This window comes from Schistocerca americana, chromosome 1 (assembly GCF_021461395.2).
Source record: "Schistocerca americana isolate TAMUIC-IGC-003095 chromosome 1, iqSchAmer2.1, whole genome shotgun sequence".
Lineage (NCBI taxonomy): Eukaryota > Metazoa > Arthropoda > Insecta > Orthoptera > Acrididae > Schistocerca > Schistocerca americana.
In genome coordinates, this window is record NC_060119.1 from 1094854424 (window position 1) to 1094871858 (window position 17435).

General features: G+C 43.9%; 1 protein-coding gene across 1 annotated transcript in view; it reads right to left on the bottom strand.

Annotated features, from left to right (window-relative positions):
* Window positions 1-1397: 1397 nt before the first annotated feature.
* The window catches only part of LOC124596580 (acid sphingomyelinase-like phosphodiesterase 3a), a 152396-nt gene continuing 136358 nt past the window's right edge, over window positions 1398-17435 (bottom strand). Inside the window, exon 7 of the mRNA XM_047135774.1 lies at window positions 1398-1653. Within this exon, the coding sequence (XP_046991730.1) occupies window positions 1398-1653 (256 nt within the window). The remainder of the gene's footprint in view (window positions 1654-17435) is intronic.

Sequence of the window (17435 nt, forward strand, 5' to 3'; positions counted from 1 at the left end):
AAAAGTCAGCAGCACACCGGCTGCATAAGGAAAATTATTTGAACGTTTAGCATATCACTTTTTTGTTGCTAGACCGACGAAACTTACAACATAGAAGTCTTCTACACAACAAAACAAAAATCTTGACAAATGTACGGTAATTGGCCGTTAACATGCTGGCAGCGTCATGTAGGTACTGAATTAGATGGCGTTCTTATTGCCAGAAGTAGGATTGAAAACGTTTTGTCAGGAACTGTTCACTTACGGGAATTAGCTGTATACAATTTCTGAGCTTATCAGTCCAGTGACAGTGGTTCACGAGAATACAGTGTCTCATTGATCGAGAACCATTAAAGCAGTGGAAATGCTTTGATGACAATATCCACGTACTCGCTAGATACTTAGAGCTTCGTTCTTCTGTTGTGGTGCCTCATTTGTTTTGACATGTAGAACAAGAGGAAAGACAAGTAGTGTTCTATGGAAGAAAATGTACATTTATCATGACTGTTGTTCTTATCGTTCCAATGCAGAACGAGTTTTATTCCTGCGCTTTGCGAGACGGACCTATGGAATTTGTGAACCAAAGTCCCAGTTAACACTGTCGATTATATGAGCGGCGTTTCGAGGTGCCGCAACATCAACAGTCAGAAAATATTCTTGATTGTGGAACGCAACAAAACACGTCAACGGCTGGAAGACAGCCTACTCGGAGAATGAATAGTGGCAGGTGAAACCGGAAGTGTATTCATAGCCGGCAGGCGTAGAAAAATTATCTGCGGTGACGTAAACATAAAAAGAATGTTTATCACGTTACTAAATTCAACCAAGTTTCAAAATATTCCGATGTTGTTCACAGATTATTTCCTAGGATTAATGGTGCACGTAAATGCCCCGGTTTGTCACTTTGAAATAGTTTCGTTATATTGGCTGTAAAAGTCTTGATCTGGGAAAAGGAGTCTCCGAGAAAGAGTACAACAGATACTTTTCCTCTTCAAGACATTCTTAGTGTAAGAAGTCTACTGCAGTATCGAGTACACCATGAACTTTGCAAGTTTCATATGTTACATATACTGGGTAGCATGTCCATTGCTTCTGATTGAATACGTTGGAACATGTGAAGTTAATGATGAAAAATTTTCGACCATAAATTTTATGTAGAGATGTTTTGTTTACAAGGCAATGGGAGGGTTATATTAATGTTCGACTTCTGGAGGTTAAGTCTGCATTTAAAGCCGTCTACATGGGCACAGTTTCAGGTGCACATATTTCGTAGCGCTATAACTCTTCCAGTCTTCTTGTTAACTCCGGCGGCTGAACGAGCACTGCGGAAGTAATCATCCAGTAGCACTGGATGATCCGAGGCCTCCGCGTGCTTCGAGCGGCGTGCTTCAAGCGGCTTGCGTCACGTGCTCTCGGTGTCACGATGGCGTGCCGGACACGCACAGCAGCAGCGCCGCTGCCAGCACGGCGGCGGCCAGAGCAACTAGCGCGGCTGGTGGCCGGGGAACCCCCGCCGCTGAGTGCAGCGAGCTGGCGGCCACGGCGAGGCAGCGGCGCAGTGCCGCGCGCTCCAGCTTGGTCGCCGAGCAGAAGTGCGCGTGAGCGCACGCCGAGTCGCACCACGCGCCGCCGCCGCCGGTGCCAGTGTACCTCACTGATGCCGCCCTGTCGTACCTGCGAAACGGCGTCACTATAAAGCGGCCCCGAGACGGACAAGAATACTGCGCAGTAGTACTGTGCAAAAATACTGACTATCGCCTTAGACTGCTCAATAATTTCTTCAATTACACTGTCAATAATATTGTGCAATAGTACTGTGGTTCGAGGTGTTGGACGGTAAATCAGCTGTTGCTGTGATAATTGCTCCACTTTATTGTCAGTACTTGGAAAAGGTGAACCAAAAATCGTGTCAAGGAGCGAAACTTGACAGAACTGGGGTTGACGGAAAACAGTTGTAAGTTTTGTGCAAACACGGCCCAACATTTCAACATTATATAAGTCTGCAGTCTTTCGTGGCCATTGTCACTGATGTTGAACTCCTCTGGGTTGTAAGGCTGCGTTATATTTCTTCAAAGAGTCGGCATTTCGACCCCTCTGCTGGAATCTTCTTCAAGATCTGGTGGTGTTGCATTTTCTTGTAAAGAAGAAAAGAAGACTTTCCTGTGCTTGTACTGGAGAAGTTGGATTAGTGGACAAAGAATGTAAGACGTCGTGGTCTCCTGACCTTCATTGCTTACATATTCCGCTCTCACAATCATATTCCACACATCAAGACGCTTCATTCGACCCTAAACTCGATGAGGTAAAGTCAATGTTGTATGAATTCACGTAAACGGTACGCAAATAACTAATAAATCGCAAGTGCGCACTGTGGTTGAAATACTCGAGGCTGGCGTACTCACATACATTCCAGACATGACGGTCACAAAAGCTTTTAGTTCGGGAGAGGCAACCGCACGCCAGGAGCCCGGCCCCAACCCACATACGTCGGCCGGTGACCGCCCGTAGAGCAGACACCGTTTGCCCGAGGGAAAGGACGACCCCGAGTTCAGCTTAAAAGCAAATTCCGCTACATTGTGTGGGAGTGATCAGTCTACAAATTCTTTACACAGAGCACACAGTTGCAGAGATTTTCACAGGGAGATACCAAACGCCAAACGTCGATACTACAGATCTCGGGATTGGTCGCCTTAAATGAAACGTCATTTTCCCGTTTTAGAAGAGCAACGCTGATTGGCAGACGATATTTCTGACGCCTTGAGCTGAAAGAACAATGGAAGCCCACGTCTGGCGTGGAGAGGGGCATTCCAATATCGCTCTTGGAGCGAGGACACGTAACGAGAGCGTGCGCACTGGTACGTGTACTCAAAGAGCGAGGAACAAGACTCTCCTCAGTACTTCACTGGGAGAGCACCTTTGTCGAGAGCGAATCGACGTGCGACTCTATGAGTCCTTGCGATTAAGCATTGTTCACTGTGTGCGGTGTGGACAGACAGATTTATAGTTAAACGCCTGAGAGCGAATTTTGAGTGGCATCGCGGTAGACTGGTTGTCTGACTGGTGTACCATGCCAATAGTTAGAGTAGGGGTGAATAGGAGTCCTTGACTTCATCAAGGCGTAGGGAGAGTTTGATTGGCTAAGGTCAGTCTAGATAGAACGAGAGTTATCATATTTGTCAGCAGCGAGTGGCGCAGACAGCAGTCATCGCAGCTTACGGTATTGTGCACTACAGCCCTTGCGAGACCCATATTTCCTCCACAACAGTACACTTCACTGCATTTCACATGCCACAGCCTCGACCTTACCTAGCAACATTCTAGCGGATAATTATTCAAGTTGAGTAGGTACGGCTCTCTTAAACTTTGTACAGAAATTTTATTAGCGAATCCTATCCTTGAGAGGTAACTTCACATTCTGAAAAGAACCAGGAAATAATGTGTCCCACTAGTTACGTAAGGAATTTTGTGAATTTTTGTGTCATTTCCTTACAGCGGACGACTCCAGAAGATATTTATTGCTGAAAGTATTTCAGGCATTACTCTTTAGAACGTTAGGAGCGTCTTTCTGACTTCTGTAGTAGTGTGGGGGTGGAAACTGCATCTTGCAGGAGCCACAGGGAGAAGAGTACATCTCACATTAATCTATTGCACAGAATGACAGAATAGCAATCGCACACGTTCATAACAAGAAACTTGGGCTGACATTGGAGTGTCCCATCGTCACTAGATAATTAGTGAAGTTTGTGCATGCTAAGGTCGAAGAAGGGGGTTATTGGCTTCAACTACTGTGGCTACCTTTGGTTGGTCAACGTCTTTGGTTAGAAAGGAATTTTTCCTGCACTTATGTTGGAAAAGAATTCCTAGTTAAAATTCCCCCTGCTGCTATTGGTGGGCCCACATCATTGGCCAGAAGCGAAACCGGCAGAGCACGAGAGAGGAAATTTTCATCAACCTATAACTGTCCATAGAGGTGGCTTCCAGGGCATTGTTTGTATTGCTCGTTCACAGCAGCTGTGTATTCACTTCTCTGATAGCTGGGAGCCACGATGCTGGAAACCTACAGCCGTCCTCTCGATTGAAGATACAAGCTTTCTTAGAAATTTCAATCGTTTCTCGGACTTTTCTTCTGCAGATGTTGGTTTCCTTAGCCAGTTCACGAACGTCGTTGAAATCAGTGTCAAGGCCACAATTCTCGTGATGTTCCTCTGCCGCCGATTTTATGCATAGATTTGCGTGTGGCGTTTGAGTTCCTTAATACGAACAACGCCCTGTAAGCCTCCTCCGCAGACTGTAATATTTTGGATGAACATTCACCCTCTCATGCTCTGTCCGTTTCGCTTCTAGCCAATGATATTGGGCCTACCAATAGCAGCAGGAGGAATATTAACCAATAACTCTTCTCAAGCAAAAGAGCGAGGAAAATCCCTCTCTAACCAGCGACACTGGCCCATCAATGGCACCCACAGGCCTTTTAGCCTATAAACCCCTTCTTCGGCACTAGTGCAGGGACACTTCTCTTAATATCCTGTGATGATGCCCCACCAGTGTAAGCCCAAGGCATTTTACCCAGTAATCCAACTTCTCCAGTACAAGCACCATGACAGTGCCTAATCTGCTGTAAACACCACAAGATCCTGAAGAAGACCCCATCAGAGGGGTCGAAATGTCGGCTGCCTGAAGAAATATGACGCGACCTAACAACCCAGAAGATTTTAATTTCATTTGACGCATTACTGGAAATGGTTCTCCCCATACATTGCCGTCAGCTTTACACATACTGTAGGAAAAGCTTAACCCAAATGCTGTCTTTAATGCAATTTATTTACCCACTGGTTTCAGTCCAGGAGCATGTTCACAGTGCTGTATAAAAACAGAACAAACATTGCAGTAAAATACAGTGAACAACAGGACCTGCAAGACAAAAAAAATTACGAAAACAACATTCATATGGTACTTACGTCAAATATGCATTTATAAAACCAACATTACATATCATACATTTTTCGAAAACCCCAGATACATAACTGAAGTAAAGCAGAAGAATTCTGAACACAATAATTGAAATGTAGGCCTTAATCACTACAAAGGAAGACATTAAACCGGCTTAAAGTACTTAAAAACAGAAACACATGTAATCACAATATCATGGTGAAGCATCATGGAATACAAAGATAACACAAGGATGGAACATAATTGAAGACAACAAAGATTAAAAGGTCAAAACGTAAAACATATGTACATAAAATACTTAAAATACTGTAGAGCATCTTACGTAAAATACATAAAATAGTAAAATAAGTCAGTCTTTCTTTCAACTCTAAAACTAAGCACAATTGTTTTAACATTATAGAAACTGTGTAACACATTCATAATTATGGCTACAATCAGGCACAATATGTCATCACACCATACGGTAAGCTGAAAACACGTAAAAGAAGAAAAAATACTGATATAGCTAACATCAGCTATCAACCTCAGAACCAACGAAGTATCCAGGTTCTCGCCATCCCCCCACCCCCTTCCAACCATCAGATAATTTACTGTGGATGCATGTATACCACATATGCTCATATCAAAAAACAAAATAATAGAATGAGAGACAGTGTTACACCAATTATCTATAAGGGGCGACCAAAAAGTATTAATTTGTGGAAGTTGCTGCAGCGTATATGCAATTTAGTGCGGCTGCGATGCATAATTATGCAAGGGTTTAGTATAGCATTCGGACTTTCCGGAATCGTGGACTATAGCGAAGTTACCACAAAATGCGTCCAAACGGGACCAGTGTGCTGTTATTCTTTTCTTGGCTGCTGAAGGGCAAATAGCGATAGATATCCATCAGAGAATAAAGAATGTGTATGGGGCATTATGTCTGCCGAAAACTACCACTGTGAAATGGTGCACGTACTTTTGTGGTACTGGTGATTCGACACAATTCGCTGGTTGATCCTGTGCGGCAGGCAGTTATGGACTTCTTCACGTAGCGGGACATAGTGTTTTACCAAATGAGTATTTTCAGCGCATCAACTGCATAGTTGCCTCAAAGCTCACAGCGATTTTGCCTGATTTGCATACCGATTCTGAGCTGCACTGCCTTCTTATGGAAACTTTTGGATTGCCTCTTATATTACAGTACTACTCCTTGTTTTCGGCAATTCTTACAAGGACTTGAAATTTAAAGGTTGGTGTCACCTTACAGTATCTAAGACATAGTTACAGTCATGCAGTAATGCTCGTTTTATGTTTCAGTAATGAATACACAAAGATATATATCTATTGAGTGTATGCTTTCATTCATAACTTGGCATTAATTAAACTTTTTATCGACGTCTTCCTTCGTGGACGTTCACTATCTTTTCTGAGCAATAAGGCTAGAATAAAATATTCATAGCACCACTCATGTTTCATAAACAGTTTGAGATACCGAAACGAGCTTTCTGGCAAATAATAGTGGACATACAGGAGAGTATTTTGCCATATTTTCAATATACAAAACTTCAGTATCTATTGTATTATTCAACACATTACAACTTTTTCCACTCAAACAGTGTAATATTTAATGGTTATCGATAGCTGGTAAACGGTATTTGTTGTGGGGTTTGCAACGACGTTAATTTTTATACCAAGGATGTGCTTTCTCGTAAGCTATTGACCTGACTTGTCAACAGTATCTCAACTAATATATAACTGTTTCAGGATTCTGTCAGAACTGCGTCTGCACTAGTATGTTAGTGTCGCAACATTGTGTAAACACTGCTGTACTTTAGCAAACATAGCAACTTTTAACAATGCAATCAGAAAACTTTAGGTTTTTAGTCGAACTTCGCTACTGATGACATTTGTCTAAAGAAGAAAGTAAGAAAGCTAGGACAATTACATCATTCCATTTGTTGCAATTACGTAGGAATCATGTAATCCAGTTTGTTTATATTAATTAACAGGTAGTAGTGAAACTCACCTAAGAATTCTCTTTCCACACCTCAATGGTCTGAGAAATATGAAAAAAATTAGCACCAAATAGCACACCACCGTTTCAATTCTATGAGTGAGGGACTAAACTTATTTACCTCAGACATCTTACAGTTCATCAAAGATACTGATCATCTATTTCAAAACAATTTTGAAAGCTGTCAGAGTGACCACAGCTTCAAAGATATAACATATATTGTCTCTACGGGAACTCCTATTCCAGAGCCAAAAAGGAGAATAGTTCTACACATAACAGCGTGTATAATTCCATTTATGAGCTGTTAGACCGTATGATTAGCATATCAAAAGATATTTGAGGTGAAGCAGCTGAATTATTTTTTTCTGAATTGTTCTAATTTTTCTCAGAGCACTGATAGCTAGAACAAAAGTGCTCTGGTACATTTTAGTACCAACTGCTCATTATTTCAAACACACAAGCTTACAAAAATCCATTAAAAATGCAACAAAAGAAACGATTTACTGTAATCTGACTTGTTAACCGTTTTTAATGTTCAGGAAAGTGTCATCAGTGGCGAATTTTGAGTAAAATAGTTGAAATGTTAAAATCTACTTCTTAGTGCAAAAATACAGAGGAGTTTATACAATGTCACCTTAGTAACATGTTGTGCAGATGCATCTGCGACAGAATCATGAAACAATCGTTTTCTGAGTGAGAGACTGACCTTATGAAAAAGCACATCCCCGGTCAAAAAGCAAACATGTAAAGTCTTCGCTTATGTTGTAGGAAAACCCACAGCAATTCTCGTTACAGCAGTTATAAATGACCATTAAAAATGACATTGCTTCATTGAAAAATCGGTAGTGTGTTAAATAACGCAGCAGATAATGAAGTTTTGCATATTACCCATAGAACAAAATATTCACCTGTTTGTATGCTATCACTTCCCAAAAACTCGTTGCAATATCCCAAATCATATACGAAATATGAGTGATGTTATGAATCCTTCTGGCACTATTGCTGGAAGTGCGATGGCAGAAGAGTGAACTGAATAAAATCAGCTTTATCGAGGGTGGTGACAGATGAGAGCTGCTTCCAAATATGAAGTGAAATTCAGTATGTTACCTAAATTTCATACTCACCAATAGGTAATGCAGCATGGTGCTAATGCAAAATCATATTTCCTTGAAAGTTTTCGAATTTGGCACAGTGTCTCAGTTAAACGCAAAACGTGGCATTGACTTCATCGTTAACGAAATGATGGGCACTTCACCACGCAGCTGGCATATAACGCCATAGCAAAACTTTTTTTACCAACCACTTTGTTAAAATCGTTCGAAAGAAATTGCAGAATGTGCACCTTCATTCTAACAACGCAGCACATTGCCAACCGACACTTCGGAAGTGAGTAGAAAATGTCTTGTACATTCTGCTCGCAGGTAGATACGGGTCCATTACAGTTGTCACTGTCACCAGGTGGCCATTGTGTGCTGCCGCAGTAGGTAAGACGCTGGTAGTGGCACATGCTGTGCAGGAAATCCACTTCCTTTCTGTGAACACTGTTTTTGCAGTGATAAATATGTAAAAATTTCCTGGCAGATTAAAACTGTGTGCCGGACCGAGACGCAAACTCGGGACCTTTGCCTTTCGCGGGAAAGTGCAAGGCAAAGGCCCCGAGTTCGAGTCTCGGTCCTGCACACAGTTTTAATCTGCCAGGAAGTTTCATATCAGCGCACACTCCGCTGCAGAGTGAAAATCTCATTCTGGAATAAATATGTAGTTACGCCCTGAAGATGTCATTCCAACACGACCAAAATGTCGGACATTTTAGTATTTTAGCGTTTTACTGTTTTATATGCTGATGTTTGACTGGAATACTCTGTTTCAAATTCTGAAGGTGGCAGGGGTAAAATACAGGGAGCGAAAGGCTATTTACAATTTGTACAGAAAGCAGATGGCAGTTATAAGAGTCGAGGGACATGAAAGGGAAGCAGTGATTGGGAAGGGAGTGAGACAGGGTTGTAGCCTCTCCCCGATGGTGTTCAATCTGTACATTGAGCAAGCAGTAAAGGAAACAAAAGAAAAATTTGGAGTAGGTATTAAAATCCATGGAGAAGAAATAAAAACTTTGAAGTTCGCCGATGACATTGTAATTCTGTCAGAGGCAGCATAGGACTTGCAAGAGCAGTTGAACGGAATGGACAGTGTCATGAAAGGAGGATATAAGATGAACATCAACAAAAGCAAAACGAGGATAATGGAATGTATTCGAATTCAGTCGGGTGATGCTGAGGGAATTAGATTAGGAAATGAGACACTTAAAGTAGTAAAGGAGTTTCGCTATTTGGGGAGCAAAATAACTGATGATGGTCGATGTGGAGAGGATATAAAATGTAGACTGGCAATGGCAAGGAAAGCGTTTCTGAAGTAGAGAAATTTGTTAACATCCAGTATTGATTTAAGTGTCAGGAAGTCATTTCTGAAAGTATTTGTATGGAGCGTAGCCATGTATGGAAGTGAAACATGGACGATAACTAGTTTGGACAAGAAGAGAATAGAAGCTTTCGAAATGTGGTGCTACAGAAGAATGCTGAAGATTAGATGGGTAGATCACATAACTAATGAGGGTATTGAATAGGATTGGGGAGAAGAGAAGTTTGTGGCACAACTTAACTAGAAGATGGGATAGGTTGGTAGGACATGTTCTAAGGCATCAAGGGATCACCAATTTAGTATTGGAGGGCAGCGTGGAGGGTAAAAATACACTCCTGGAAATGGAAAAAAGAACACATTGACACCGGTGTGTCAGACCCACCATACTTGCTCCGGACACTGCGAGAGGGCTGTACAAGCAATGATCACACGCACGACACAGCGGACACACCAGGAACCGCGGTGTTGGCCGTCGAATGGCGCTAGCTGCGCAGCATTTGTGCACCGCCGCCGTCAGTGTCAGCCAGTTTGCCGTGGCGTACGGAGCTCCATCGCAGTCTTTAACACTGGTAGCATGCCGCGACAGCATGGACGTGAACTGTATGTGCAGTTGACGGACTTTGAGCGAGCGCGTATAGTGAGCATGCGGGAGGCCGGGTGGACGTATCGCCGAATTGCTCAACACGTGGGGCGTGAGGTCTCCACAGTACATCGATGTTGTCGCCAGTGGTCGGCGGAAGGTGCACGTGCCCGTCGACCTGGGACCGGACCGCTGCGACGCACGGATGCACGCCAAGACCGTAGGATCCTACGCAGTGCCGTAGGGGACCGCACCGCCACTTCCCAGCAAATTAGGGACACTGTTGCTCCTGGGGTATCGGCGAGGACCATTCGCAACCGTCTCCATGAAGCTGGGCTACGGTCCCGCACACCGTTAGGCCGTCTTCCGCTCACGCCCCAACATCGTGCAGCCCGCCTCCAGTGGTGTCGCGACAGGCGTGAATGGAGGGACGAATGGAGACGTGTCGTCTTCAGCGATGAGAGTCGCTTCTGCCTTGGTGCCAATGATGGTCGTATGCGTGTTTGGCGCCGTGCAGGTGAGCGCCACAATCAGGACTGCATACGACCGAGGCACACAGGGCCAACACCCGGCATCATGGTGTGGGGAACGATCACCTACACTGGCCGTACACCACTGGTGATCGTCGAGGGGACACTGAATAGTGCACGGTCCATCCAAACCGTCATCGAACCCATCGTTCTACCATTCCTAGACCGGCAAGGGAACTTGCTGTTCCAACAGGACAATGCACGTCCGCATGTATCCCGTGCCACCAAACGTGCTCTAGAAGGTGTAAGTCAACTACCCTGGCCAGCAAGATCTCCGGATCTGTCCCCCATTGACCATGTTTGGGACTGGATGAAGCGTCGTCTCACGCGGTCTGCACGTCCAGCACGAACGCTGGTCCAGCTGAGGCGCCAGGTGGAAATGGCATGGCAAGCCGTTCCACAGGACTACATCCAGCATCTCTACGATCGTCTCCATGGGAGAATAGCAGCCTGCATTGCTGCGAAAGGTGGATATACACTGTACTAGTGCCGACATTGTGCATGCTCTGTTGCCTGTGTCTCTGTGCCTGTGGTTCTGTCAGTGTGATCATGTGATGTATCTGACCCCAGGAATGTGTCAATAAAGTTTCCCCTTCCTGGGACAATGAATTCACGGTGTTCTTATTTCAATTTCCAGGAGTGTAATAGAGGGAGACCAAGAGATGAATACACTAAACAGATTCAGAAGGATGTAGGTTGCAGTGGGTACTGGGAGATGAAGAAGCTTGTACAGGGTAAGTAGCATGGATAGCTGCATCAAACCAATCTCAGGACTGAAGACCACAACAACAACAACATGCTGATGTGCGCTTGGATCTATTTAAATGGCGTTTTTAAAGCGTTTGAAAACTACCAAGATATTAGTTGTGAATGTTCGATGTTGTTTGCTGACTTTTTTAACTTAGGAACTCGTATTGTCAGCAGTGGATTGACAAATTGGGTGTACAAAATCTGTTAGAAAGTATCCAGACACACTGACTAGCAGGCTGTCCAGCCTTTGCTGTGTGCACTCGTAAGCATACATAGCTCCACTGGACACCATGGTGAGTTGGTACACAGGAAGTTCTTACACCAAGACAATGGTTCTTAAAATGGACCTGTCCACTCAGTGATTCATATAGGCTCTGTTCACCCTTCGTTTATATGGCGACATGAACTCTGCTGGGGATATTTTCAATAAGGTGCCTGAATATCTCAGGAGTGATGACAACCCATTCATCCTTAGTGACTGAAACCAAAGAAGGTGATAGAGATGGAAGCTACCGATTTCTAACTTATTGCAAAGGTGTCACATTGGGTTCAGCTCAGGAGTGGGCGAGGCTATTTTAAGAACCATTGTTTTGGTGTAAGAACTGAAAGAAAGCCAGTAGTCTGTTTGCCGACTCAACATGCTGTCCAGTGCAGCTATACATGCTTACAGGTGCAGCAGTCCCGTTGTGAGTACGATGTCACGCACACTGTGTGAGTTATGTACTCTTTATCACACAAGTTAAAAGGAATTATTCATTACAAAAAATTTACTTTTACGTTACGTTTAGCTATGTATATCAGCTTCGTGGTGAAGTGTCAGTCATTTTGTTAATGGTCATACTTACTGTTATATTTGTTGTAAGGTGTCAAACAAATAGCGCACCTTCTATTAAATTCCTGAAACAATTCTGGTTAATTCCATATGTCACACGACATAGTTACGTGAAAATGTATGAATTTTTTGATAGGCAAAGCGCAGTGAATAAACAAACCGACATTTCGTGAATATAAACCACTAACACTCACGCTAGTAATTACATGCTAGTAATTTCCTTGACCCGAGCTTTGAGACGCGGTTCTGACAAGGGAACCTCCCCATCGCACCCCCCTCAGATTTAGTTATAAGTTGGCACAGTGGATAGGCCTTGAAAAACTGAACACAGATCGATCGAGAAAACAGGAAGAAGTTGTGTGGAACTATGAAAAAATAAGCAAAATATACAAACTGGGTCGTCCGTGTGCAATATAGGCAATATTAAGGGCTGTGTGAGACCAGGAGAGCCGTGGTCCCGTAGTTAGCGTGAACAGCTGCGGTACGAGAGATCTTTGGTTCAAATCTTCCCTCGACCGAAAATTTTAACTTTTTATTTTCAGTTTGTGTGACAAACCCTTATGTTTTCATCACTTTTTTTGGAGCGATTATTACATCCACAAGAAAACCTAAATCGGGCAAGGTAGAAGAATCTTTTTACCCATTCGCCAAGTGTACTAGTTAGGTGGGTCGACAACATATTCCTGTCGTGTGACGCACATGCTGTCACCAGTGTCGTATAGAATATATCAGACGTTTTTTCCTTTGGAGGAATCGGTTGACCTATGACCTTGCGATCAAATGTTTTCGGTTCCCATTGGAGACACACGTCCTTTCGTCAACTAATCGCACGGTTTTGCGGTGCTGTCGCAAAACACAGACACTAAACTTATTACAGTGAACAGAGACGTCAATGAACGAACGGACAGATCATAACTTTGCGAAAATAAAGAAAGCAAAATTTTCAGCCGAGGGCAGATTCGAACTAAAGACCTCTCGTTCCGCAGCTGTTAACGCTAACCACGGGACCACGGCGCTCCGTAGCTCACATCCCGCTTAATATTGCCTATCTTCGACATGGACGACCCAGTTTGTATATTTTGCTTATTTTTTCATAGTTCCACACAACTTCTTCCTGTTTTCTCGATTGATCTGTGTTCAGTTTTTCAAGGCCTATCCACTGTGCCAACTTATAACTAAATCTGAGGGGGGTGCGATGGGGATGTTCCCTTGTGAGGGAAAGCGAATTTTACAATGGCATGCCGACTCAAGCACCTGAAATCCTCGCCACGGGACACCTAGCGGATACAATGAGACGCCACAGCCACTGTGGAGGCCGCCGGAAAAAGCAGCTCTGGTCCCTGCTTTTAACGAAGACCCTTTGGAAGGCTTACATGGGTGGAGATCACAGATAAACGTCTGGAGAACCCCAGCTCAAGACACTAGTGACTCACTGTAGCCACCTGCGTTAAAACTCATATGAAAGAAAAAGCTGATTATCACAGTATTGCATAGCAGAAGTTAAAATCTGCATTACGAAAGAAACGACACCTATGATAGGCTCCAAGAAACTCTAGTGCGTGGACATACTAGAAGTACGAACACTCTGACTGGGCAGGAAGACAACGCGTGGCCACCAGCTTTGATATGGCCAAATTGCAGACAGAGTATTTGGCTTCGTCTCTTGCAGAAAATCGTCAAGTGTTTGAGCAAGGCGGCGACTCGCACCATGCTGAGACGATTGCGAGAGTCATTATGTGAACACTGGTTCTCAGGCTCGTCGTAAGGAGTTTAACAGCAAAGTCTCCCAGTATGGAGAATTGCACCAAGCACTGTCAGTTAACGCTTGCGAGTGATTTGAGGTCAACAACGTACATGCTATTCCAGCCAAATGGCTTGTACCATGCCACTTAGCTATTGAATAAATAGGAGTCTCGGCTTCACTGAAGATATAGGGAATTTATCAGGCTGGTGTTTAACAGCCGAGAGAGATTTGCATAGAACAGTTTCTCAGACTGTCACCTCGTGCTGTCAGCCGCCACTGTCGCCGTTGACGCAAGGTAATCACGCGCCCTCATGCTGCTCCAGCGAGTGATTTCAATTGATACTGAGAACTCCAATTGTCTCCATTTCTCCTAATTTCCATGCATTCACCCATGATCTGTAGTTAAACATATTCACGATTGTCGAGCTTAACTGAAGCAGAATGCAAGATGCCGAATCTAACGAAAAGTACTGATCAGTCACTGTAGAGTTATTAGTTGCCTTAATTGTGTACTTCTTTTTGATTGCTCTTTACCGACCCTCATTCAATTTTGCGTATTTTCATTGTGCATTTTAGCATAATTTATTCTTTGGACCCAATTGTATTTAATTTGTTAGTATTTTTATCGACCCCTCAGACAATGTCATCAACCACCTTACCATCAAAGAGCCTTATAATAGTTAGGAATTTCGCTTCACAGTTGTGGACATCCAGTATCAATATTTTACCATCCAGAACGTAATTTTTCTAACATTTCTATGCCATTAAGTCATACTTAGGCTAAAAATAAACCTTAATAACGAAAATTTAAGATTTTAATTTTTGCTAACATATAGGTACACCTGAACCCATACTCTAATTTCTGTTAACGATAATATTACCTTTACAGGGAGTGTAGTGGAACTGACGGTGATATCAGACACCAACAGAAACATACGTTTTTCATAGTAGGTGCATTGTGCTGCCATCTACTTCCAGGTACTCCATATTAGCGCCCTCAGTAGTCATTAGACTTGTGAGAGGAGAGAATGGGGCGTCCTGCGGGACTCACAGATTTCGAACGTGGTCAGGTGATTGGGTGTCACTTCTTCATAAGTCTGCACGCGAGATTTCCATACTCCTAAACATCCCTAGGTTCACTATTTCCGATGTGATGGTGACGTGGAAACCTGAAGGGACACGTACAGCACACAAGCGCACACCCCGATCTCGCCTTGACTGACAGAGACCGCCGACAGTTGAAGAGGGTCGTAATGTATAATAGGCAGACATATATCCACACCATCACACAGGAATTCCATACTGCATCAGTATCCACTGCAAGTACTATGACAGTTAGGCGGGAGGTGAGAACAGGATTTTGTGGTCGAGCGGCTGCTCATAAGCCACACGTCACGTCGGTAAATGCCAAACGACGCCTCGCTTGGTGTAAAGAGCGTAAGCATTGGACGATTGAATAGTGGACAAAAGTTGTGTGTAGTGACGAAACACAATACACAATGTGGCGATCCAATGGTTGGGTGCGGATTTGGAGGATGCCCGATGAACGTTATCTGCCAGCGTGTGAAGCGCCAACAGTAACATTCGGAGGCGGTGCTGTTACAGTGTGGTCGTGTTTTTCATGGAGGAGGCTTGCACCTCTTGTTGTTTTGCATGGCACTATCACAGCACAGGCCTACATTGATGTTCTAAGCACCTTCTTGCTTCCCACTGTTGAAAAGCAATTCGGGGATGGCGATTGCATCTTTGAACAAGATCGAGCACCCGTTCATAATTCACGGCCTGTGGCGCAGTGGTTACACGACAATAAAATCCCCGTAATGGACAGGCCCGCACAGGGTACTAACCTGAATCCTGCAGAACACCTTTAGGATGTTTTGGAACGCCGACTTCGTGCCAGGCCTCACCGACCGACATCAATACCACTCCTCGTGATGAATAGGCTTCCATTCCCCAAGACACCTTCCACCACTTGATTGAAAGTATGCCTGCGAGGTCGGAAGCTGTCATCAAGGCTAAGGGTGGGCCAACACCATATTGGATTCCAGCATTACAGATCGAGGGCGCCACGAACTTTCAAGTCATTTTAAGCCTGGTGTCAGGATACTTTTGATCACGTAGTGTACATTCCCGACAAGACTTCCTGTAATGCTGTAGAAGCAAAACCTAGCCTATCGCGGCCCCATTACACAACCTCGCTCAAACTGTATGAGTTGTTGGTAAGGTGTCTTTGTCACCTTAAAGGCATTCTCGACTATCGTTAGCTCACCAAGTCCAGTCTTAAAGGAAACTGACGTTCAAGATCGTTACAGCGTGTATTTAAAAGATACCTGATTTGCCTCCTCATGGAGGCGCTACTACAGCCAGTCTCATGCGACTGGCGTGAAATTTCAATAGACACAATCTTTCAGATGTAGTAACACGTTTACCAACTTTCGTTTATGTCGCACAACTCCTTTTTGATGTTGCGACTTTTTTTTCGTATGTGTGTATTTTTTTCCCTCTATTGAATTTCAATGCCCCCCGAAGGGGGGCGCGCAGGCAGCAGCTTAGTATGCCGCTCTTCAGCCTACAGAATTTGTTAGAAAGATGAAGAGAATAAATAATAAAAACAGGCGATAAATCGGAGACTTAAGGAGTAACATGGTGAAAAGAAATCTTGGAACTTAAAACAAAGAACAGACGGATGATGACGCTAAGAAAATATATACAAAGCAGACAGATAAAACAATAGACAGACAATTAAAAAAACACGGCGACAGGCTGGTTTCTGTTCGCAAAAGATATAAAATTCACACCCAGCGACAGCATGGTTTCTGTTCGCAACACGAGAAAGACGAACAACACTGAACAGTCACTGGAACACAGCACTAAAAAGGTGGCAAATGTGACATACCACAGCCGAGAGCAGGTGGGGGGATATGTGTGTATTGGAATATTTTCAGTATAGCTTGAATACGTCCCAACGTACATTACGAAAAGAAAAAATTAAGAGCAAGGCACAGACTTGTATTGAGCAGTGGGAAGAAGTTATAGGAGGGTAACTAATGGTGAAACCGATAGTCAAAATAAAGTGCATATGCGATTCATGACCGAAAATAGTTGTACACATGTCAAAAAAAGTTTTGCAACATCCCTGTTCCCATAACTCCAGAAGACAGACACTGACTGTGGATATTGCATCACAGACACAGACCCTTTGACTGTTCACAGATGTCACTAAACCCGCCCAAAGATGTAAACAACCATGCATGAGCAGCCCATATTAGACAGAGGGGGTCCGACAGCCGATCAATTCCAGTCATTCCACCAGGAAGGAGCTACACGGCTCGTATTGTCTGTAGTTCAACCATGCCTAGACTGTCAACAACGCGGTTCGATAGCATCCGCTTTGTTACTTTGTCCGAGGAAGGTCTCTCAACAAGGTAAGTGTCTAGGCGTCTCAGAGTGAACCAAAGCGATATAGTTCGGACATGGAGGAGATACAGAGAGACAGGAACTGTCGATGACATGCTTCGCTCAGGCCGCCCAAGAGCCACTTCTGCAGTGGATGACCACTACCTAAGGATTATGGCTCGGTGGACCCTGATAGCAACGCCACCATGTTGAATAACACTTTTCGTGCAGCCACAAGACGTAGTGTTACGACTCAAACTGTG